The sequence below is a fragment of the Mastigoproctus giganteus genome, chromosome 10, assembly GCF_048544385.1.
Source record: "Mastigoproctus giganteus isolate SK-2022 chromosome 10, ASM4854438v1, whole genome shotgun sequence".
Lineage (NCBI taxonomy): Eukaryota > Metazoa > Arthropoda > Arachnida > Uropygi > Thelyphonidae > Mastigoproctus > Mastigoproctus giganteus.
Window position 1 is genome coordinate 102,886,271 of NC_143584.1, and position 24,900 is coordinate 102,911,170.

Consider the following 24,900-nt stretch of genomic DNA (forward strand, 5'->3'; position numbering starts at 1 on the left):
CATGCTGTGTCTGAGCTATAACTGAAGTCTTGTCTAAATGATCCTGCAGTGCGTCTTTAACCAGTGCCTCCATTAATTTTCCTGGAACAGAAGTTAAGCTCACAGGTCTATAATTACTTGTGTCAGCCTTTGATCCTCCTTTGTGAATTGGGATCACATTTGCACATTTCCAGTCTATGGGTACCTCCCCTGAGTCCAAGGAAGCTCTCATAATTATGGCTAAGGGTTTGCTTACTTCCTTTGCTGCCTCCTTTAATATAACTGGATAGATCCCATCCACCCCGGGTGCCTTTCTTGTGTTTATCTTCAACAGTTTCTCCTCCACTTTACTCCCAGTTATTTCAAGATTCTGTAACTTACTGCTAGAGTTGAATACACCTCTGGCATTCCCCTCGCTGAATAACTCCTCATGTGTGAATGTCGATGCAAAATATTCATTTAGTTTGTTAGCCACCTGAGCAGGATCATCAACACTTGACCCATCAATATCAAGTGGACCAATCTGATTCATACCCTTCCTTCTAGAGTTTACATAAGTAAAGAACTCTTTGCTGTTTTTCTTTGCATCCCTTGCCAAGGATTTCTCGTAATCTGCCTTCGCCTGCCTAACCTCCTTTGTAACTTGGTTGCATATCAACTTGTATCTATCATAGGCTTCTGTGTAATGTGTTAATTTGTAAGTATCCCATACATTTTTCTTCTCTGCCATATGCCTCATTAGTTCATCTGACATCCATTTTGGCCTAAACCTTGAACAATATTTCTTAGTTGGTATGTAAAGCCTAGTAGCTTCCAAGATAAGTTCTTTGAATGCTTCCCATTTTGAATTTGCTGTTGGTAACATCATCAGTTGGTCCCACTGTATAGAATTTAAATACTGTCTCAGTCCATCGTAGTCGCCTTTACGGAAGCAATAACCCTTCCCTTTACCCCTAATGGTAGTTACCTCTTTCAGTAAATCTCACTTCAGCACACTGTGATCACTGCCACCTAGTGGTTCATTTATCTGCAGATTCTTAATGCATGAAGAATCACTGCTGATAATCAAATCAAGAGTATTACTCCCTCTAGTTGCCTCCCGAACATGCTGATGTAGAAAACAATCATCCAATAAATCCACAAAAGCCCTGCTAGTGTGTGAGTATCCAGCCCCCAAATTCCAGTCAATATCTGGGAAATTAAAATCTCCCATTATAAGACACTCTGATTTACTGGCCCACTCTATTTCCCTGTACAGTTCCTTATTATACTCATCAGAGTCATTAGGCCTATAGCACACTCCTACTCTCAATTTTGATCTCCCAATGTTTATGTCTTCTGTTAGTGATGATGAAGTCAATTTCATTAGTTGTTAATCCATTTGGATTCTTCCATGTCCACTTTCTGTTCACCCTTTTCTTGAAAAAAAGGGTTCATTACTGACAGTCCTTGAGATTCTGCAAATTCCACAAGTCCTTCACCTCTTATTTCTTTCACCAATTCCAAAATTTCTTATAGTTCCTCTTTCTGTGCTGTTTTGCCTTTTTCCAACCTTAGCATTGAAGTCCCCCATAATAATAGTGTAGTGGGTTTTCTGCTCATCTAGAAGACTCTCAATTTCGGTGTACATTTCTTCAACCTCTTCATCATCATGGCTCGATGTTGGTGCATAAATCATTATAATCTTTAGCTTGTACCTCTTAGAAATCTTGAGTATTAGTCTTGACGCCCTTGGTGATGTACTTTTGAATTCCAAAATGTTGTTTTTAAAATCTTTATGGATCAGAAACCCAACTCCACCTTCACTCCTTTCACTGTTTCCATTGGTGTACAGCAGATTTCCACTTGATAAACTTATAAGTGATTTATTTCTTCTTGTTTCAGCCAAACCGATGATATTCCAATTCACATTTTCTAATTCCTTTTCCAGCTCTAACATCCTGTCTTCACCGATGAGTGATCTTATGTTATAACAGGCCAAGTTCAGTTTCCATGAATGGCAGCCTGGTCATACCCACAGATTCTTAGCACCCTCTGCTTCCACTCTGATCCTCTCGCTGCCGTAAGAGGGAGAGTGAAAGCTGCTGGGGACTGGGGGCCATTTCTTTTGTTGTGCTGTCATATGCTGGAGGGTTTGGTCTTTTCCTCTTCACACTGACCAGACGTCTTGAAGAGAACCACTCTACACGTTCGTTGCCACCTAAGTGACGTAACAGGGCTTACCATCGAGAAGGTGTGCACAAGTGGATTTTGGGGAGGCAGGCCAACCAGACTTCTCCTAAATCTTCTGTAATAGAGATATTGGATCCATCAGTGTTTTAGGCTGAGTGTCTGATAACACACAGGATACCTGTTCCCCTCTAAGCCCCTTGTGACAATTAGGCACCACCAATTGCAGGGTTAAATATGCTTGATTGCCAAGCTCTGTATTGTATACACACTCATTCTTTCCTCGTGACAGTTGCATTTTTGCAGATCTCATCATGCAGGTTATCCATGTTTAGACTATTTTTCAAGAAGTTCAATACCTTTTTTTAGGTGAAGTCTCACACTTGGACACAGTATTCCAAGTGTGATACTATGATTACATCATGTCGGCTTATATAATTTGAGCTTTATATATATTTGAGCTTAATAAAGTAATTTGAGTTTAAATGATTTTCTAAAAGTCAACCTTTGAGATTGTCAATTCATTATAGCAAATGCTGTTTACAGAGAAACCATTTTTCAGTTCAGTTCTTAACAGGCAACAAGATATGCCTTGACTACTTAACCAAAACCTCTCAGGTACACAAAATCACCCAACGTCACATAACATATACTTGGGAGTTTTGGTTTCACAATCTACTTAAGGGAGTATCATACACATTTATCACCTGACAGTTAAGGAAGAACAAAAATAATTGAATTAAATAAATCATTCTTAATGCATATTTTGCTAATATATCACAGCACATGTGAAAGATGACTGCATAAAGAGAGAGAGATCAACTTATGCAGTACAATTAATATATGGTTAAACACCAGTTTAAAACAAAAAAAATCAGTTTATATGAATTAATTTATTTTAATAAAGCCTCTTAAAGAATTTTCTATTCTGCTCTCCATCTTACTGTTCTAACTCGCATACTGTTTCCATAGTGAAAATACTGGATTTGTTAAATTCACACCTTTGTAAATTATGAATTAAGTTTAATAAATAAATAAATACTAAATCAAAGATATATGGTATTATCACAAGATGATTAAACTGAAATTTGAAATTTTTTTTTTCAATGTGATAGTTAATGTGACAGGTGATCAATTAGAAAATTAAAATTTCATTTTAATTTTCTAATTGTTAAATAATATAATGTCTACAGTCACCAGGAAACAAACCAACAGAGAATTCCACCAAAATGGAGTTAATGCAGCCACCTTGTTCAAAAAAAGTAATGAAAATGATAGAAGAATAATAATAAATAGAATGATAAAGGATATCCCACGCAATAACCTTCAGAAAGCATCCATGCTTGGTTTGATTTTGGTTTTTTGGTATATGAGCAGCTAAGGCTATAATGTGGCAAGTCTATGAGAGCATCCATGCCTGTAGATCCTCAGAAATCCTATTTTTGCAGTAAACACATTAGCCAGCCAAGCATTCAGTGATGCCCTTACATGACCTTCATTTTCTTATGTTTTGGCAGAAGATAAATTGGACAATACTGAAGTTTGTGATTATTTGTAGTTTGGTCTTTCACAGATCATAGAGAAGTATCAACGAAAGCTTGCCTGGTTGTCATCGGTTCACTACAGAACTACCTAAAAGGACATACAGGACAACTCTCTGATGAAGTCATGCCTTGAGTTTCTCATGCACCCTTTAACAGAATCTTGTTACTTTTGTTTCCTGTACTGAGTGCAGTAATCAACAATTTTTTTTTTTTTTTTATCTTTATATATTAATTTTCATTACGTGAGCAAGGTTGGTTGGTATAGAAGTTTATCTTTATATATTAATTTTCATTACTTGTCAAGCAAGTAATGAAAATTGAGCAAGGTTGGTTGGTATAGAAGTTTATCGGCACAAGGGCAACTTAAGCCAAAACGTGTCTAATCCAGTGTTTGGTTAGATGCTGGAAATTTGCTTTATTTGATATTAGAAATGTTTATACAGTCTGGTTTGTTTGAGATAGGTGAAGAGCTCATCGATGTTAGCATTGTTTCCCAACAGATGGGTTAGGGATAAGGTTTCTTGGATTTGGGCCATAGAGCAGAAGGTAGTATTTCTGATGTGAGAATAAAAAGAACAGTCTAAGAGGATAAGTTGAACTGTCAGTTGTGATAAACAATGAATGCATATAGGAGGGTCATCGCCCATGAGCAGGAACAAGTGGGTCAGGTATGTGTGTGCCCTACGCACAATCGTGCCAGTATTTAAGACTGTAGTCTTCACGTCTGTTTTGCCTGAAGCTGGAGTTCCATATTTGTGGTTCATGTTTAATCTCAAATAATTTATTATTTGTCTGTGTCTTCCAAAGGTTTAACCACTGGTCTCTACAGATGTCAGATATGTTTTATGAGGTCTATATAGGATACTTGGTAAGATGTTGGTGCACTGCTGTTTGGATGCTTGGTCTGGTGTTTCGTTACTTGCAATGCCAGTGTGCCCTGGAATCCAACAGAATCTTACAGTATGATTCCTATCCTGCAAATTATTTAGACGAGACCGGATTTCTTTTACTATGGGATGTGGGGTTGAGAAGTTATTACTTATTGCGGAGAGTGCACTCATGGAGTCTGTATATATTACATGTATGTGTATATATATATCCATCTGGTGTTGAGATGGATATTGATATTGTCCATAGCTAGCTGGATTGCATACAGTTCTGAAGTATAACTATTACATTCTGTCAGGAGAATGAGGATATTCTGACACTGAATGAGGGAAAGACTGCAGCAGCACCTACGGCAGCATCTCATTTTGAGCCATTGGTATATATTATGCAGCTCGGCACATTGCTACAAGTCTGTCCTGCATGCAGTTGTTTAATGTTACAATTTTCCAGGGACCAGGGACTTTTTCCCCCATTGTTGGAAACGGGTGTCACAGTAAGTTCAGTTTGCGAACCAGGTGGATCAGGTATTCTGCTTTCTTTAAGCGTGTTTTCAAGATGTACATTCCAGCAGTGCAGCAACTCTTGTAGTCTAATACCAGTTGGTTTATTTTCAGTGGGTTTATTGTTGTAGAATGTTATTCATTCGGGATTGAAAAGTAGCAGCTGATTGGGATGATTAGGAAGGCTTTTAATTCTGGCTGCATGGGTGAGGAGTACCATTTTCCTTCTGAGGTGTAGTGGTGGTTCGTTTGCCTCAATACAGAGACTTTGGACCGGGGATGTTCGAAAAGCTCCAAGTAAGTAGAGCACTGTGTTATATGATATTCAGTCTTGTCGAGTACAGTTTTCCTAGCAGAGTCAGACTATTGCATCATAGTCTAGACATGACCTGATAAGAGATCGACACAAATGCAGGAGAGTATCTATCTGCTCCCCATGCCATAGCTGAGATGGCTCTGAATATACTGCGTTTTTTCAAGCAGATGGTTCTGAGGTAACTTATATACATTGCAAAACTGAGTTTTGTATGTAGTGTTATTCCTAAAAAATGTATATTGCTGACAAGAGGGGTTGATTGATTTCTTAATTGAAGTTCAGACTCTGGATGTAATTTGCACTTTTTACAAAAGTGAATCGCAATCATCTTTTGTTCTGACAGGCAATAACCATTTTGTGGGGGTCCATGTCTCCAACTTATTTATGGAAAATTGTAACTGTCTCTCTATGCTGTTAATGTTTGGTGAATGGCATGATATGACAAGATTGTTGGCATACAAATATATTTCTACAGTTAAGGGAATATTTTGTGCCATGGTGTTTAGCCTAATTGTGAAGAGGGTAGCATTAAGTATAGATCCTTGAGGCACCCCTTCTTGGATAAAATACCGTGAAAGTACATTCAGGTGAAGAACTTGAAAGATTCTGTGCTTAAGAAAATTCTGAATGAATTGAGGTAAGTGTCCTCTTAACCTGTAGGAATAGAGCTCTCGAAGAATGCCAATACCACCATGTGGTATCGAATGCCTTTTCAATATCTAGACTGACCATTACTAGATGTTCGTTTTTAACATATGCATTGCCAATGTTAGTTTCGACTCTTATCATAGGGTCCAAAGCAGGATCTGTTTAGTCAGAAACTGTATTAATTAATATTTAACAGCATTTTACTTTCAAGGACTCATTTCAGTCTGCTATGTATCATTTTTTCTAGAGTTTTACCCAGAAAGCTAGCAAGAGAAATTGGCCAGTAGTTTTCTGGAAGTGATTGATCCTTTCCTGGTTTAGGAAAAACAAGAATGATAGAGTGATACCATGATGAAGGATAAACACATTCAAGAAATATCCAATTATAGAAAACTAATAATAGATTTAAGGTTGTATTGTTTTGTTCAGTTAAAATGAAAGGCTGATTATAAGGAAGAGATTGGGTGGTATTAATTTAATTTATATTTTTCTGCCAAGGTTTTGATTTTCAGAAAAGAATTGTTATATGTAGATGCTGCTGATATTTGACTGAAAGTCTCTCCAAGGAAATCACCTATTTCCTTAGGAGAGGAGGATAGTTATCATTCATTTTTAATCAAGACTGTAACAGAAAAAGGAATGCATTTATTTAATTGTTGGATTTTCTTCCATATTAACTGACTACTAGTGTTCTTCATGACGGTACTGGCAAATCTTATTCAGGATTCTTTTTTGGCTTGTTTCTGATTTGTTGTGCTCTTGCCTTTTGTTTAATATAAGATTGGCAGTTGTGGGAACCTATGAAATAGATTCCAGGCTTTATTTTTTTTCCTTTTTTGGCACTGTTACAAGCCTCAATTCCACCAGTGTTTTACATGTCTGTGTTGGTCTGCAGAGGACTGAGGAATTGCTTCAGATGCTTCTGTCAAAATTTGTGTGGTAATGTGCTCAGTGATGTCGTCTATTGATTGTGTTTTAATAAATTGATCATCAAAAGAGACACTGACTGAGTATTTTGCCCAATTTGCTTTTGAGAGCTTCCATTTTACTCTAATTTGGATAGTGAGATTGTTTTGTTTGAATTTTGCATATAATTGGAAAATGATCACTGTTATGCAGATCACTTAGGATTGTCCATCCATACAAGGAAATAAAATTGGAGGATAGATCAATTGCTGGTCTCAATGGTTTGTCCTCTTTGATTCATGTTGGAAGATCCCCATAATGGGTGATGACCATTGAAATCTCCAGAGACAGTAAGGTGTTGGCACTTGTGCTATTAGATCTTCTAGTTCTTTTAGCATGATAGAACCATTTGGTGGAAGGTATATTGAAATGAGAGTTAGGGTTATTCCAAGTGCAACATGCACAGCTTCTAAGTCAGTCTGTAGAGAGATGTCGAGCAGGGATTTTAGGGTTAACTAATATCACTACCCCTCCATGTGCGAATTTTGCAGTATTCCTGTCCTTTCTGTATATTGTGTAGTTTTTAATTGAGAGTTACCTGTCATGTTAAATTAGTTCCTTGTAAACAAACACTCACTGGATTATACTTATTGATCAGGTCATATAAGTCCTTTTCCAATGGAACTGCAGGGGCATGTGAGCCAATATTGCTCGCATGCCCCTGCAGTTCCATTGGAGTATGTGCTGCATTACTTGGTTTTAGGAGTTGTTTTGATCAGTGTTTTTTTTGGAACAGCTTGTTTGTAATGATCTGTTTTATTTCTGTCTTTTTGGGGGAAACTGGTCGCTCTGTATCCACGTGTTCTTCTGCATGAAGTTCTAATATAGTTTCTTCTGGGTCTTTTGTTGTCAACATCCATATGTATAGGGAATTGTTTCTTGGTCTGAGCATGGTCTGTTGGTACCAATTTTGTCTGCTTTTTTAGTAGCTTCAGGCATATTGGATGGTACTGAAATTGGAGTATTAATTCCTTGTTCCAGTTGGTATGTTTGGCAGGTTGCAGCTTAGCATTAAGCATGGACCTAGCCCAATCAGCAAGAGAAGTGTTTGGAGGGACTGTAATGTCAGTTTGAGTAGAAATAGAATGCCTGGGTTGGGTTGCTTGTGCATATGTGCATTTCAGCATAAACTGCAAAATGTTTTTTGGCTTCCTGGTATGTTACTTTGTTTTCTGTTTTGTATTTTTTTCCCCCACTTTCCACATTTCAATTTTTTGAATATGTGCCCAATGGTCACCTTTGCAATTGGGACAGGTGAAGGTAGTTACAGAACAATCAGCTTGAGTGTGTTCTGTTAACCCACAGTTGGGGAAAATCATAGTGCCACGGCATGCAACCTGGGAGTGTCTATATTCCTGGCACTTATAACACCTGATGGGATTTGGTATATATGGATGTATACAACAATTTAGATACACTGCTTGAACTATTTTTGGTAAGTTCTGAGTACTAAAGGTCAGTATTATGTTTTGTGTAGGCTTTAATTCTCCATCTATCCCGATTAATATTCCTTTTACAAGTATTACTCTTTGATCTGCCATTTCTTGCACAATTTCATCCCCTAAAATGTTAAATGAGGTCCCACTCTGTTATAACTCCTTTGGAAGTATTCAGAGTGGCAAAGGGCATTATTTTCACTGGAGTTCCACCAAATGTGGTCAGTTTCATTAATATTTCTGATTGTTTTGGTTTCACTGTTTCTACCAGCAGATCTCCAGACTAATCTTTTTACCACACTCTGTGATCCTGCAGCATTTTCCAAGCATTTCTGGATTAGAAATGGCGATAATTTGCTTGCAGGAAAATCTGATAGAGAATGAATAAGGAGAAAGGCTGGGTGATCTTGTTGACATATCTTTCTTTTTTATCTGTTATTCTGATAGGAATCATGATTAGGTTGGTCTTTATTGGTACAGGATCTCAATGGATCAAGTGGAGGAAACGTTTCTTTTTCCATTTTGTACTCCTTTTGGCCCTGAGGGTTGGTTTTCCCACTCAGGTTACTGGGCCCCACCACGAGTGGCTAAGCAGTTGTTAGGTTAGTAACTCTAATAAAAGTGAAAGGAAAGGGGTATTTTCTTTCCTGACTTAACTTACTACTTGTAAGATGAAGTCTACTGTATTTTATGAAAAACTTAAGAGAAGCTAACTTTAAACTTAATAAGAAGAGTGATTCCTTTGAAGGAAAATGCTTTAAATCGCTTTGCCACAGAAATGCTTGGCACCCAGGGCCCATTACTTGAGCATGGGTAATAGTAGTACCCTGCAAGCACAACTGGCTCTATTTATCATATAGTAATAAATGTGAATTTTCAATTTAATCAACAAAATAAATAACTTTAATAAGTGTTTTTCATTTTCATTTACTGATCAATAATAATTACTTATTTTTCTAATTTAGTAATAAAATATTTTTTTTAAATGTAACTGTATTCAAAGATATTTTAGAATAGGTGTTGAAAATTCAGAGTTGTAATTGAAAGTATAATATTCATTTAAACAACGAGCACGGCAATAACTCTTAACCAGAGCACATAAATCAAAGAATTCAATTTTCTTAAAAAAAGGTTCACTTCAAAATTACATTTCAAACAAAAGTTTGACACAAACCTGTTATTTGCATTGTTGCATTAATCACTTACCTAATTTACTCGTTTTATCAGAAATAAACACAATAGAGACAAATGTTACACTTTTAACATTCTGTCTATCCCCAGACATGGGTTTTGTATTTTTATTTATATTGCTTTCTTTTTCTATTAGCATTAGTAGTGGCAAATGAAAGCAAGAAAGCTTACACAGCATCAGCAAAAAAACCCCTTCCAATTCACCTATCCATCCCCTACAACAGTTTGTCCAGTTCTTCCTTGAACTTATTCAAGATATCCACTTCCACAATATCAGATGGAAGTTTGTTTCAGCATTCAACCACCCATTGGCTAAAGGCAAACTTTCACACATCTAGTCCACAACTGTCCTTCAATTTGAATTTGTGCCCCTTCATGTGTGGTCTCAGCAAGAGGAAGAATCCTATCAGCATTGAGTTTGCTTAATCCATTCAAAGCCTTAACACCTCAATCATGTCACCTTCAAGGTGCCAAGTCTCCAGATGCTGCAATTTGCAGAACTGAAAGTCTTACCAAAAACTTTCTTGGTAAGAGCACTTTTTTGTTCCCTTCACTAATCCTCATTGCCCTTCACTATAGCTGCCCCAGCAGCTCTACATCCTTCCTAAAATGAGGCCTCTAAACCAAATATGCAGCATTCATGATGTGGCCTGACCATTACCTCGTACAATAGAATAATCACCTCCTTATTCCTGCTAGCAAATTTCCTGTACAGTCAGTCCTCGTATAACACTTGTTAACACTACACGAATTCGATCATACACGATTTATAAATAGGGGAAACGATACCTTATATAACACAAACCAAATTCACTTATACACGATTTGCCTTTGTGTTTACAAGAAATGGCAGTCAAACACAGAATCACCCCAACCAAATGCAACACGATAGGAATGAAGAGAAGATTCTGAAAATGTATTTGTTTTTTCTATCAGTGAAGGGAAAACACATTTCACCATAATAATGTAAAAACCAACACAATTCCAGCTATCGGTATAATCACAAATGCAATTAGATCGAGTTTACTACCTGTTTATAACAGATTCCACTAGCAGAACTGCAACTGGAAATTGTTTTTATTGTTTTATGGTAGTAACCCCTAGAAATGTGCTTTAGTAAAATGTGAGGTGTTAATAGTGTATCTCTGCCTTTACGGTAGTAGTAATAGTGGCATGTGATGCAAGAAAGCAAAATGTATGAGCTTGTGCAGCATCAGCCAAAAAAAAAAAAAAAACAACACACCATTCCCTCCAAATGCCTGTCCAGTTCCTCCTTAAATTTATTCAACCTATCAACTTTCACAACGACAGATGGAAGTTTGTTCCAGCAATTAACCACCCACTGGCTAAAGGCAAATTTCCGCACATCTATTCTACATCTGTCCTTTCGTAATTTGAATTTATGCCCCCCTTAGGTTCGTAATCTGAAAAAGTGGAAGGATCCCATCAGAATTCAGCGTGCTGAACCCATTCAAGGCCTTATACACCTCAATCAGATCGCCGCACAGGTGCCTAGTCTCCAGCCACTGCAATTTTCAGAACTTAAGCCTCTCTTGATAAGAGGATCCCTTCATTCCCCTCACCAATCTTGTTGCCCTTCTCTGTACACGATCAAGTAAATCTACATCCTTCCTAAAATGAGGCCTCCAGACCTGTACGCAGTACTCAAGGCGTGGCCTGACCATTGCCTTATACAGAGGGACAATCACCTCCTTTTCCCTGCTAGCAAAATTCCTATATATCATTGACAAAATCCCATGACCTGCCCTGGCAGCCTGTCTGCATTGATCAGAAAACTTCATATCCGACTGCACAATTATTCCCAGGTCTTTTTCATTTTCTACCACCTTAATTGTAGTACCACACAGTTGGTACGTTTCTCTGGGGTTACTTCTACCCATATGCAGTACTTTGCATTTGTCGAGGTTAAACTTCAGTTGCCACTTCTTAGCCCATCTGCCCAAATTATCTAGATGCTGTTGCACACTGCCATTACTGTCATTAACAACCCTGCCAACCTTTGTATCATCTGCAAACTTCGACATTAAGCCTGATATACCTTCATCAATATCATTGATAAATATACAAAACAACAGTGGACCCAACACCGAACCCTGTGGGACTCCACTAATAACATTAGTCCAAGAAGAGCAGCACCCATTGATTACCACCCTCTGTCTTCTCGCACTTAACCATCCTTTTATCCATTGTAGCAACTTACCCTTAATACCATTCTGCTCCAATTTGTACAATAGTCTTCCATGCGCAACAGTGTCAAAAGCTTTCCTGAAATCCAAATATATGATATCAAAATTATTTTTTGCATCCAGTTCCTTTGTAACCACATCATAATATCCCATTAAATTTGTCAGAAGACTCTCCGTTAACAAACCCATATTGTGTCTGAATTATTTCTGCGGTGTTGTCTAGATGATCCTGCAATGCATCTTTAAGCAGTGACTCCATTATTTTACCCGGAACAGAAGTTAAACTAACTGGTCTGTAATTACTCGTGTCACCCTTCGATCCCCCTTTATGAATTGGGGATACAGTTGCACACCTCCAGTCTGTTGGGACCACCCCTGAATCTAAGGATGCTCTCATAATTATGGCTAAGGGTTTGCTTAGTTGCTTTGCCGCCTCTTTTAATATAACTGGATAGATCCCATCCACCCCATGTGTCTTTCTTAAGTTTAACTTCAACAATTTCTCCTCCACTTTGCTCTCAGTTATTACAAAATCATTAAGCACCCTGCTACAATTTGATAACCTTCTGCCATTTTCAAACCTTAATAATTCCTCATGTGTGAATGTAGATGCAAAATACTCATTCAGTTTGTTTGCTATCTGAGCAGGATCAGCGACAATCGAACCATCGATGTCAAGTGGACCAATCAGATTCATCCCCTTCCTTTTAGAGTTTATATAAGTAAAGAAATCCTTGCTGTTTTTCTTAGCATCTTTTGCCAAGGATTTCTCGTAATCTGCCTTCGCCTGCCGAACCTCCTTTGTGACCTGATTACAGATTAACTTATATCTGCCATAGGCTTCTGAGTCGCTTGATAATTTATATGCATCCCATGCATTTTTCTTCTCTGTTACGAGTCTCATTAGTTCATTTGACAACCATTTAGGCCTAAACCTTGAACAATTTCTTAATAGGTATGAAACTTTTAGTAGCTTCCATTCATCTTCAGTTGATCCCACTGTACAGAATTTAAAAACTGTCGGAGACCACTGTACTCACCTTTATGGAAGCAAAAACCCTTTCCTTTACCCCTGATGGTAATTAAATCTTTAAGTAAATCCCAGTACACTGTAAATCTCAGTACACTGTGATCACTGCCACCTAGTGGTTCTTTTATCTGCAAATTCCTAATACATGAATGATCACTGCTGATAACCAGATCAAGAGTATTACTTTCTCTGGTTGCCTCTCGAACATGCTGGTGCAGAAAACAATCATCCAATAAATCCACAAAAGTCTGACTAGTGTGTGAGTGCCCAGCCCACAAGTTCCAGTCAATATTGTTGAAGTTAAACAGAAGGAAGGCACCTGGGGTGGACGGGATCTATCCAGTTATATTAAAGGAAGTAAGCAAACCCTTAGCCCTAATTATAAGAGCTTCCTTGGACTCTCTTGGGACTTTTATGGAAGCAAAAACCCTTTCCTTTACCCCTGATGGTAATTAAATCTTTAAGTAAATCCCAGTACACTGTAAATCTCAGTACACTGTGATCACTGCCACCTAGTGGTTCTTTTATCTGCAAATTCCTAATACATGAATGATCACTGCTGATAACCAGATCAAGAGTATTACTTTCTCTGGTTGCCTCTCGAACATGCTGGTGCAGAAAACAATCATCCAATAAATCCACAAAAGTCTGACTAGTGTGTGAGTGCCCAGCCCACAAGTTCCAGTCAATATTGTTGAAGTTAAACAGAAGGAAGGCACCTGGGGTGGACGGGATCTATCCAGTTATATTAAAGGAAGTAAGCAAACCCTTAGCCCTAATTATAAGAGCTTCCTTGGACTCAGAGGAGGTCCCCAAGGACTGGAGGTGTGCAAATGTATCACCAATTTACAAAGGGGGTTCAAAAGTTGACACAAGTAACTACAGACCTGTTAATTTAACGTGTTCTGGGGAAAATAATGGAATCACTGGTTAAAGAAGCATTGCAGGATCATCTAAACAAGATTGCAGTAATAGTTAAGACACAGCATGGGTTTGTTAAAGGGAGGTCTTGTCTGACCAATTTGATTGGATACTATGTGGTTACCAATTTGATGATGTGGTTACCAATGAACTGAATGCAAAAAATAATTTTGATATATACTTGTATTTCAGGAAAGTTTTTGACACTGTTCTGCCTGGAAGACTACTGTTCAAATTGGAGCAGTATGATATTAAGGGTAAGTTGCTACAATGGATAAAAGGGTGGTTGAGTGGGAGAAGACAGAGTGGTAGTCAGTGGACGCCGCTCTTTGAGGACTAATGTTATTAGTGGAGTACCCCAAGGTACGGTGTCGGACCCACTTTTGTTTTGTATATTTATCAATATCATTGATAAATATACAAAAGTTCCAGTCAATATCTGGGAAGTTAAAATCCTCCATTATAAGACATTCCGATTTACTAACCCACTCTATTTCTCTGTACAATTGTTCATTGTACTCATTTGAGTCATTAGGCCTATAACACACTCCTACTCTTATTTTTGCTTTCGCAGTGCTTATGTCACACCAAACTGACTCAACAGTGCACTGTTCATCTATATCAAATGGATGCATTTTCTTTTGATTTTATGTTTTTCTTAATTAACAGCATAACACCTCCTCCCCACCTATCCTTTCTGTACACATTGTACTCCCCAAATTCCAGTTCGGCATTCCTAATATCAGTGTGACACCATGTCTCTGATATCCCAACAATATCCGCCTTTGATGTCTTGACCAATACTTTAAATTCAAATTTATTTACTATACTTCTAGCATTGGTATACATGCAAGTATACATGCACCTACTCCTATTCCTAGTTACCCTAACACATCCCATATACCCACCTGTTTCACGATGACTGCCACCCATCCCTGAAACCCCCAACACCCCTCGCTCCAGGTCGCTACTTATTCTAATAGAAGTTGTGCAAGAATCACCTTCACCTCTGCCTACGGCTACTGTTAAACTATTAGTCCTTGTATCCCCACAAGCTATCAATTTTCCGACCCACCCAACGCTGCCTCGATAGCATCAGCAAATATTCTTGCACCCTTTCTATTTAAGTGTATCCCATCCCTGTAAAAGCAGTCTCTCCTGTTAACAAGTACAGTCCAGGCTGAAAAAAATTCTATCCCTTGAGCCTTACACAATCTTTCCAGGGCCGAACTGATCGACAAGGCTCTCATCATATACTCCCTCCTATCGTGTCTGGGCAGAATTGCAGACACTTTCAAATTCAACCCTAATTCACGGCTTTTTTCCATCAGTGACCTGTACTTGTTAAGTAATTCTGCCGGTCTCCTACTCTTTATATCATTAGTGCCAACGTGTACAACTATATCATCTTTTGTGCCCTTAAAAGATGATATCTGCTCTACAACGTCATCAACCTTTGCCCCTGGCCGACATATCCTGGTCCTGTTCCACCTATCCTTTTTACAAAGGATGTTTCCCGTTTCCCTGACAAAAGAGTCACCAACAACTACTAGTTCCTGAGGGAACTAGTAGTTGTTGGTGACTCAGTGTCGGTGTTGTTTACTCAGTTGCTACAGCTTTGTTTAGGTGTATCAAGCATGCCTCCTCGTTTCATAATTGTGCTTTTTTCCTAAAAATTAGTAAAATACTTAAAAGGTGTGAAAAGGAAGCGTCCTGGTTAGGACACTTCATATTCAGAGAGAAAAAGAAAAGCAATATAGATAAACAGAGGCGGACTGGATCAAAAATTCTTACCCAGGGAAATTTATAGTGGCCTCATACAACGAGTTATGGCCAAAATCACACCGGCCCACCGGGGTTTCCCCCAGTAAGGCTTATGGCCAGTTCGCCTCTGTCAATAGAGAAAAAATATGAAATTGTGAAACGCTTTGAGCGAAATGAAAGACCATCTGATATTGCACGTGCTACAGACATAAATGAGGCAACGCCGAGAATTAGAAAGAATGCAGAGAAAATAAAAACAACTTTCATAGCAGGAACAACTCAAAGTGTAATTAAAATCCATTAGATTAAGACACAAAGAATTGGAAGAGATGGAACGGCTGTCAACTGTTTGGATAGAAAATCAAACAAACAAAAAACAAGTTTGCTTACAATAGAAGCAAAAGCATTAGCAATATTTTATTACGATTATTTATTGTGTTTGGTAATGTTTTGGTTACAAATGTGTGTTCAACCTGGGGTGGTCGGCACCTAAGCCTATTTTTCCCATAGGGCCTGTTGTTCATATTGCACGAGGGTTTCTAGGAACACAACTATTGTGCTATACGAGGGCTGACTGTATATCATTGACAAAACCACGTGCTGTCCTGGTAGCTGTCATCACTGCTCAGAGAACTGCATATCTGACTGCACAATTAACTCCCCCCCAGGTCTTTTGTTTTACACTACCCTGAATAATCCCAGAGTAACGTACCATACAGTTACTCTGGGATTAATGCTACTCATATGTAGTACCTTGCATTTGTCAACATTAAACCCCAACTGCCTAATTTTTCTAGATCTTGTTGTAGTAGCATACCATCATTAACCTATTGTCAATATAATAAAAAATAGGGTTTTAAAAAATAAATCTACAACTGGATTTTACCCTAATTCATTAAAATGCATCTTCATATGCATTTCATGAATTCAAGCCTAATGTTGTTTCTTGTTTATTCCCCATTTGCAACCTCTTTCAAATGCCACCATTCTATATAAAGAAAGGGAGATTACAGATATTTTAGGCTTAGGACCTGATAACCATTTTGAAAAAACAAAATTTAGCACAGCTTAACTAATCAACAACCTTGATCTAACAAATACCAAATTTGAAATTCAAACGCTCATGCCAAAATGATTACGGTGATTGATATAGCTTATTATACAAAATAAACAGCCCACTTAAACTTCAGGACATAGCAATAAATACCAAATGCCATCACAGATAGACCACCAGTTGATCAAGCTAATGACATACACAATGAAGAGTAATAAGATTCCAAATTTTAGACAAGAATTCTTAAGTAATCTTACTTTAGTAGAATTCCTTGTGATGCAGGTAGAATTTCATAGCTAGGATCTTCTAAAACATCAAATGTTACACTGAAGAATTCTTGATTTATCTAAAATTAAGCACAAATATTCTTTTACATATAAAATGTAAATTATAAAAATTAAATCATAAATAAATGATTAGTCAGATGGAGAGAGAGAGAGAGAGAGAGAGAGAGAGAGAGAGAGAGAGAGAACCTAAATTTTGGTATAATGATAGCTGCTTTAATGATATGCTAGCTAAGCTTTCTGAAAAAAATCTTCCTATAACAATATGCAATTTAACTTATTAAGATTGTATGATGCATAATGTTATTATTAAAAGAACTGACATATGATTCAAGAAAGCAAACTTATACAGTATGTGCATGAAAAATAAAGAAAAACACCTCCCAACATCATATGACCATCCACTCCAATAATTGGTCTAGTTCTTTCTTGAATTTATTCAAACTAACCACTCCCATAAAAACAGGTGGAAATTTGTTCAAACAATCAACCAATTGCTGGCTGAAGGCAAACTGCACCATTTCTTTCCTACAACCATCCTTTCTCAATTTGAATTAAAGCACCCTCTTGCCTGTAGCCTCAGCAAAAAGAATAATGTCAAAAACTTTGGATTGAACTTGCTCAATCCAAAGCCTTAAACACCTCAATCAGATGATTCTGCAAGTGCCTAGTCTTTAGACACTGTAATTTGCAGAACTGAACCATTTCTTGGTAAGACTTTGTGGTAATTTCTTGGTCCTTTTGTTCCCCTCACCATGTGATGCAGGTGAGGGGAACAAAATTGCCCTCTCTCATTGCCCTCCTCTGTACTGTTCCCGAAAATCTACATTTTTCCTAAAAGGACTTCAGATCTGTATGCAGTACTCGAGGTACAGCTTAACCATTGTCTTATACAATGGGCCAGAGTGGCCTCAGTAGCCGAGTGGTCAGGAGCGGGAGTGCAGTAGCACACGCTCTTTGAGTTAGACTGGGGTTCAAGCCCCTGACTGCTGAATACGGTCGATCTGCCAACCCACACTGGACCAGAGTGGTAGATTATGGTCCATGTCCCTCAGCATGAATTGTTGAGGAGGCCTCCATCCTGCAGTGGGTTGATAATGGCTGCCCTTTACCTTTTTTATACAATGGGATAATCACCTCATTATCTATTCTGGCAAAGTTCCTATATATTACTGTCAAAAACACCATTTGTTGTCTGGGCAGCCTATCAGCACTGCTCAGAGAACTTCATATCTGACTGCACAATTACATCCAGGTCCTTTGCATTTTCCACTACCCTGAGTGTACTAACATACAGCTGATATGTTACTCTGGGATTACTACTACTACTCATATGCAGTACTTTGCATATGGGCAGCAGCAATGGCTGAGAAATTACAATTCTTTAACTTCAATTGCCATTTCTCAGCCCATATACCGAATTATTTTAGATGTTTTTGCTATAAAATAGCATCATTACTGTCATTAACCATCCTGTCAATCTTTATATAATCTACAAACTTAGACATTAAGCCTGATATACCTTCATCAATATCAATAAATACAGAAAACAATGGGCCCAGCACTGAACCATGGCAGACTCCACTAATAACATTAGTTCACAAAGAGCTCATTAAGTCCATTAATAACTGTCTTCAAGCAACCATCCCTTTGTCCTTCACAGTAACTTAATGCCACACTGCTCCAATTTGAATAGCAGTCTATTATGTGCAACGACAGTATCAAGAGATTTCCTGAAATCCAAGTATATGATACAAATTTTTTTTTTAATCCAATTCCTTTGTTACTGCATTATAGTATTCAGTCAAATTGATCAGACAAGATTCCCTCTTAACAAATCAATGCTGTGACTAAAGCATAACTGCACTCTTGTCTAGATGGTGCTGCATTACTTCTTTAACTGGCACCTCTGTAGCCAGATGGGCAGGAGCAGCAGTGCATAGCACATGCTTCTTGATTAGACCAGGGTTTGAGCCCATGCCCACCAAATATGGAGGATGCAGAAAGGTCAGGGAATGACCACCGCATATCCATGGAGAAATATGGCCTTAGTTGCTAATGCTCCTAAAAACCAAACAACAAACAAACTTCTTTAACCAGTGACTCCATTATTTTCCCTGGAACAGAGTTAAACTAACAGTTCTGCAATTACTCGTGTCGCCCTTTGATTCTCCTTTGTGAACTGGGGATACACTGACATATCTCCAGTCCGCAGGGACCTTCTCTGAATCCAAGGATACACTCATAATAATTGGTAAGGGTTTGCTTACTTCCTTCACTACCTTCCTTAATATAATTAGATGGATCCCATCCACCCCAGATTCCTTTCTTATGTTTAAATTAATTCAAGAATTTCTCTTCCACTTTCCTCTCAGTTATTATAAAACCATTTAGCTCCCCATTAGCCTGCTAGACTACCAGCATACACTTTCCTAAAAGAATTCATAATGTATATGCAAATACTTATTCAGTATGTTGCCAACCTGAGCAGTATTATGAACAGTTGATACATCGATATCAAGTGGGCCAATGTGGTTCATCTACTTCCTTCTAGTGTTTACATTAGTAAAGAATGTTTGTGATGTTTTTCTTTGCATCCTGTGCCAAGGACTTCTCATAATCTTCTAAGTTTGCCTGATCTCCTTTGTGACTTTGATTACAAGCTAATTTACATCTACAATGGACTTGGGTATCAGCTGAAAATTTATATGAATCCCATGCATATTTTTTTTTTTTTTTTTTTATCTGAAATGAATCAATTTACTTCATTTGACATCCATTCAGGTCTAAGTACTGAACAGTATTTTTTAGTTGGTATGAAAACCTAGTAGCTTCCAATATTATTTCCTTGAATACTTCCTGTTCAGAATTTGCTGTTGGTGACATCATCAGTTGGTCCCATAGTATAGAATTTAAACTGTCTGAGATCACCATAGTTACCTATACTAAAGCCAAAAATCCTTCCCTTTACTCCTGATGGTGGTTACATCTTTAAGTAAATCCCACATCAGTACACTGTGATCACTGCCAACCTAGTGGTTCTTTTATCTACAGATTCTTAATGCATGAATAATCACTGCTGATAATCAGATCAAGAGTATTGCTCTCACCTGTTGCTTCTCTAACATGCTGCTTTAGAAAACAGTCATCTAAGATATCCACAAGTCTTGCTATGGAATGAGTTGACCAAGAGGGATCATGAACAGTTGATACATCGATATCAAGTGGGCCAATATGATTCATCCACTTCCTTCTAGTTGTAAACTTAAGCTTATTTTAGAAAAGAAAAAAATAAATAAATAAATTGGGGGGAACGTTCGACTTACCTCGGAGAGGTCAGGTCAAAATTCAAGGAATCATGGGTAAAAATGGGATATATAAGGACTAGTTTAGTAGCGTTAAACGAGTTATAGAGGTAGGAGTTGTAGAGAGAGTTATAGAGGGAGGAGTTATTCCGTAAGGGAAGGAGTTCCATGAGAGTAATAGTCGGGAAACAGCGAGAATATCATCCGATTACGGACGAGAGGATTTGTCAGTGTAAGGGCATGAGTAATTCGGAGTTAACAAGTTTGGATGCAAAGAATAAGTTAGTAATAGAGGAAAGTTATGTTTGGGAATTGTAATTAGTTACGATTATGCAACTAGTAGTTTCAAGTGTTAATAAAGTTAAAATAAGTGAGCAGTTAATAAGTATGTGCCACTTCAAAGTGAGTTTGATAGAGGAGAGTTTAATCTGATGTGGAAACCATTAAAGAAAGTGCTAGAAGATAAAGGATCTGGTCCAAAAGGTAGGAGAAGTGAAAATAATTGTAAGTACTGTTTCGTACTACTATTTCTAGTCAAGAGAATAATCCAAAAAGGGGAAGAAAGGCATTCTGAAATCCTAACTGTGATATTTTGAACTAGTCTAAGGAATAACTGGATAAACAAATTGGATATTGTAAAGGAACTATTGTTTCAATTTAGTAACAAGATATGCTGAATGAACTTATTGTTTTGGTTTATCCCAGTGAAGAATGTTTTGTAATATGAAGAGTTTTGTTGATCATTTTGTAAACCTTTAAGTCAATTTCTATAATTAAACATGTTAAACTTTTTAAGTGTGTTTGTCAATTGCCTCACTCAATTCCTAGCTAAAAATGCAATTAAACCTGAAATCTTGTAGAAGCAGTCAGAGGCCCAAGGATAACTTTATAGTTTCCATAAATAAAATTAAAGTAGGGTTTAGCTTAGTAGCCAAGGGTATATGGTTAATAATAAAAAACCAAAGAATTTATGCCTACAATTGACAAGGCAAGGTATAAAACAATACCCTTACGATTGATGAGCCAACCAGGATTACAATTGGCAAGTCAATGCAATAAGAACTAATAAGGTAAAAGGAAACACATACATAGTGCTTACATTAGTAAAGAATGTCTTTGATGTTTTTCTTTGCATCCTTTGCCAAGGATTTCTCATAATCTTCTAGATTTTCCCAATCTCCTTTGACTAGTTCCAATTAACACGTGAAAATCTCTCATTATGAGACATTCTGATGTACTGGCCTACTCTATTTCTCTGTACAGCTATTCATTGTACTCAGTCATTGGGCCTATAATAGACTCCTAATCTCATTTTTGCTTTCCCAGTGCTTATGTCACACCAAACTGACTCAATATCGAACTGGCCACCCATGTCAACTAGATGCACTACCTCAGGAAAGGACTAAGGCTAATAAATGTTGTGGGGTGCAACCTCAGAGGTGTGCATGCTGAAAAAATTTGCCACACAGTTCCCTAATCACATACTCACCTTCATGAATAAATGTTTAAGCATGGGACAGTTTCCAAGCACTTGGAAGCTTGCAAATCTAAAATTGATTTTAAAGAGTCCTAATAAACCTCCAACACAGCCTAAGTCTTATAGACCCATTGCTCTGCTCTGCTCTCCATTATGGGGAAACTACTAGAGACTCTTACTAGATAGATTTGCTAACCACTATGGTCAAGTATCTGACAAGCAATTTGGCTTTAAAGCAGGTTCTTCACTGAGGATGCAATGAGATACCTTACCAACATTGCACATTCTGCCCAGCAGAAATTTCTGTGGACCTCGCAGGAGCATCCGATACTCTATGGTGGCCAAGCATCATAGGGTGCCTGCACCATGCTAATCTTCCGCTAAACCTGTACAGATGCACTAAAGACTATCTGAATAATAGAGTTATCATGGTAAGGACTAGGTACTAAGAAATTTCACAGTACCTAAGTAGAGGATGTCCCCCCCCCCAGGCCCTTCTTTCACCCCAGGTTGTTCCATGTATATTTTCTGTAAATTGTATGTTCCGAGGTCAGTTTTCTGTTTGCTGTACAAAAAAAACAGAATTTCCTGGAGAAAAAACCATTCTACCCTCATTTAACACTGACTAACTCAGCCCATTAAATTCTTCCCATCATCAATGGGATTTGAACCCAGGTCTCTTCCACCCAATGTGGGGAGGACAGCAATCCTACCAACTGTGCTACCCACAAGGGCTCTCAGTAGGTGCACTAAATGGCAAACTTACTTTGCTCAACACTACATATGAAATGAAGCTTTGATCTACAATAAAAATGTTATACAGCAATTATAGCATAGGCTTCTGCCAAAAAGTTTTGTTTTTCCTTCATTTTACTTTCTGCACATCTTGCATACTGTAAACACTTCCCATCACTGATGAAGTGTGAGGTGAAGCTGTAAAGTCACATGCCTATCTGTCTACCAACAAACTCAAATACTAGTAGTGAAAATAACTTGAATAGCTTAGTTATTTAATACAAATTTTTTATTAAAAATTTGTACAAGGAAACACTTAAATATGAAGCAGTGCATTATATTTAGTGCAAAAGAATGCATCTTGTGGTGGAATGTATTCAGTGTGAACAGCTAAGCAGCAAACTTAATTTGTTCAATGCTACGTACTAAATGCATTATTGCCCTCCACATATAATAGAGCTATACTGCATAGCACGTAGAACATGGACTTTTGACAACCTCACTTTTTTTTTTTTTTTTTCCTTGTATTGGATCTATAATGGTTTCAGCATAGAGATTATATAGCATAGGAGATAATATTCATCCTTGCCTCACTCCTTTCTGGATTTGTACCCAGTCTGTGTTTTCTCCCTCTATAATGATTGCCACTTCTTGCTCGAGGTATAGAAACCATAGTATCCTTAGTTCCTTGGGATTGATGTTTAGATTGTTCAATAGCTGGAGGAGGATATCATGTTTCAAGCAATCAAATGCTTTGTTAAAGTCAATGAAGCTGAAAAAAAAGGTTCTACTGGTGTTCAACTGCTCTTTCTGCCAGTATATTCAGAGAGAGAAAAAAAAAAAAAATTGCTTCTCTTGTGCCAATCTCCTTTTTTAAAACTATCTGGTCTTTTCCAATTTGTTCTTGAATCTTGCCTTCAATTCTACGTAAAATCATCTTCAAGACGACTTTCATGGAGTGGCTTATGAGGCATATTGTGTGGTGGTCTGCACATTTTGCTGCTCTTGCTTTTTTTGGCATGGGAACAAAAATGGATCTCAGAAAATCAAGGGGTAGTTCCCCTCCATTGAGGATATTATTGAGGAGCTGTTTTCCTCTTATTCTGAGGTATTTGAGCATTTCGGCTGGGATGTTATCAATGCCAGTTGCTTTGTTAACATCCCAGTTGCCTTGCTCCAGTTCTTCCATCAGAAAGTCTTGATATTCGCCTTCTGTTTGGGTGTTATTTCCTAGTTGTCTGTCATCTTCGCAGTATAGTTCCCTCAGATATTCTTGCCGTTATCATTTTTCTGTTGCTTGTCCACAATTTCCCTGTTGTTTTTATCCAGAATGTGGCTTCTTGCACAGTCTTTCCTGTGTGTGCATAGTTCCTTCACTTCTTTGTGGACTAGATGTTCCTTATGCTCATTTTGTAGATATTCAATCTTTTATATCTCTCCTCCATCCATGTCTGTTTTGTCTTCCTTATTTCCATTTTGTCATAAGTCATATTTTTCTACATCTTTGTTCTTAATTTTTCCTGCACTCCATTAGATCTAGTATCTCACTTGTCATCCACTGCTGTTTAGCTTTCCTTTGGGCCCATCCAAAAATTGCATTTGCAGCATCTGTCATTATCTTCTTGAACATGGTCCACTCGGATTCTGGATCTCTATCTAATAGATCGAAATTACTATCCTCATATATTCGCTCTTCAGTTGTACTTGTGAAATGTTTCCCATACACAGGCTGGCTAAGTTTTCTTTGTCCCAGCCTTTTAGTTCCTTACACTTCATTGTCTTTAATTCTATAACCAGCTTCCCTGTTAGTCAGCAGTGGTCTGAGCCGATATCAGCTCCAGAATAGGTTTTGACTCTTTTAATGACGTTTCAAAATCTTTGGTTGGTAATGATATTGTCAATCTGATTTCAATTAATCTTTGATTAGGCATCATTGTGGGCCTTCCATGTGTATAATCTTTGTGGCGGTAGCTTGAACCCAGTATTCATAATGACCATTATGATGCACTGGTTGACAGAAGTCAACCAGTGCATCTCCCCTTTCTTATCCCTAGTCCGAAATGGCCAACCCCTGCCTGTTCTCACTTTGACATTGAAATCTCACATAACTACATTGATTCCTTTTCTTTTGGCCCAATTTAGGGTGTACTTGAGGTCTTCTAGGAAATCTTGTTATTCTTCATCAGCATATGATGACATTGCATATTCTTCATCAGCATATGATGCATAAACCTGTATGATGTTAAGCGGTATTGAAAGAGTATTAAATTGGGCTAATATTATCTTGTCTGAAAAACCTCAGTATCCATTTAGGAATCTGATCTTTTCATTGCTGATAAGAATTCTCACTCCTCTGTGGTGTTCATTTCTGCCGGAATATGAGTTTGTGGCCTTTCACTATACTCATTTCGCCTTGTCCAGGCTATTGTGCCTCCCCCTAAACCCAGGATATCTATGTTCATGTCATCAAGTTCTTTTGTGACATT

At 37.8% G+C, this 24,900-nt stretch overlaps 1 protein-coding gene across 5 annotated transcripts in view; it reads right to left on the minus strand.

The window, feature by feature from the left end:
• LOC150079193 (pleckstrin homology domain-containing family G member 5-like) overlaps nt 1–24,900 on the minus strand; it is a 559,615-nt gene that overhangs the window by 500,645 nt on the left and 34,070 nt on the right. For 4 of the 5 annotated variants that reach the window (XM_090382446.1, XM_090382448.1, XM_090382445.1 and 1 more), the window contains exon 3: nt 16,871–16,959. The exons of the other annotated variant lie outside the window; for it this stretch is intronic. In XM_090382446.1, coding sequence (XP_090238572.1) covers nt 16,871–16,959 — 89 coding nt within the window. The remainder of the gene's footprint in view (nt 1–16,870; nt 16,960–24,900) is intronic. 5 annotated transcript variants of the gene reach the window in all.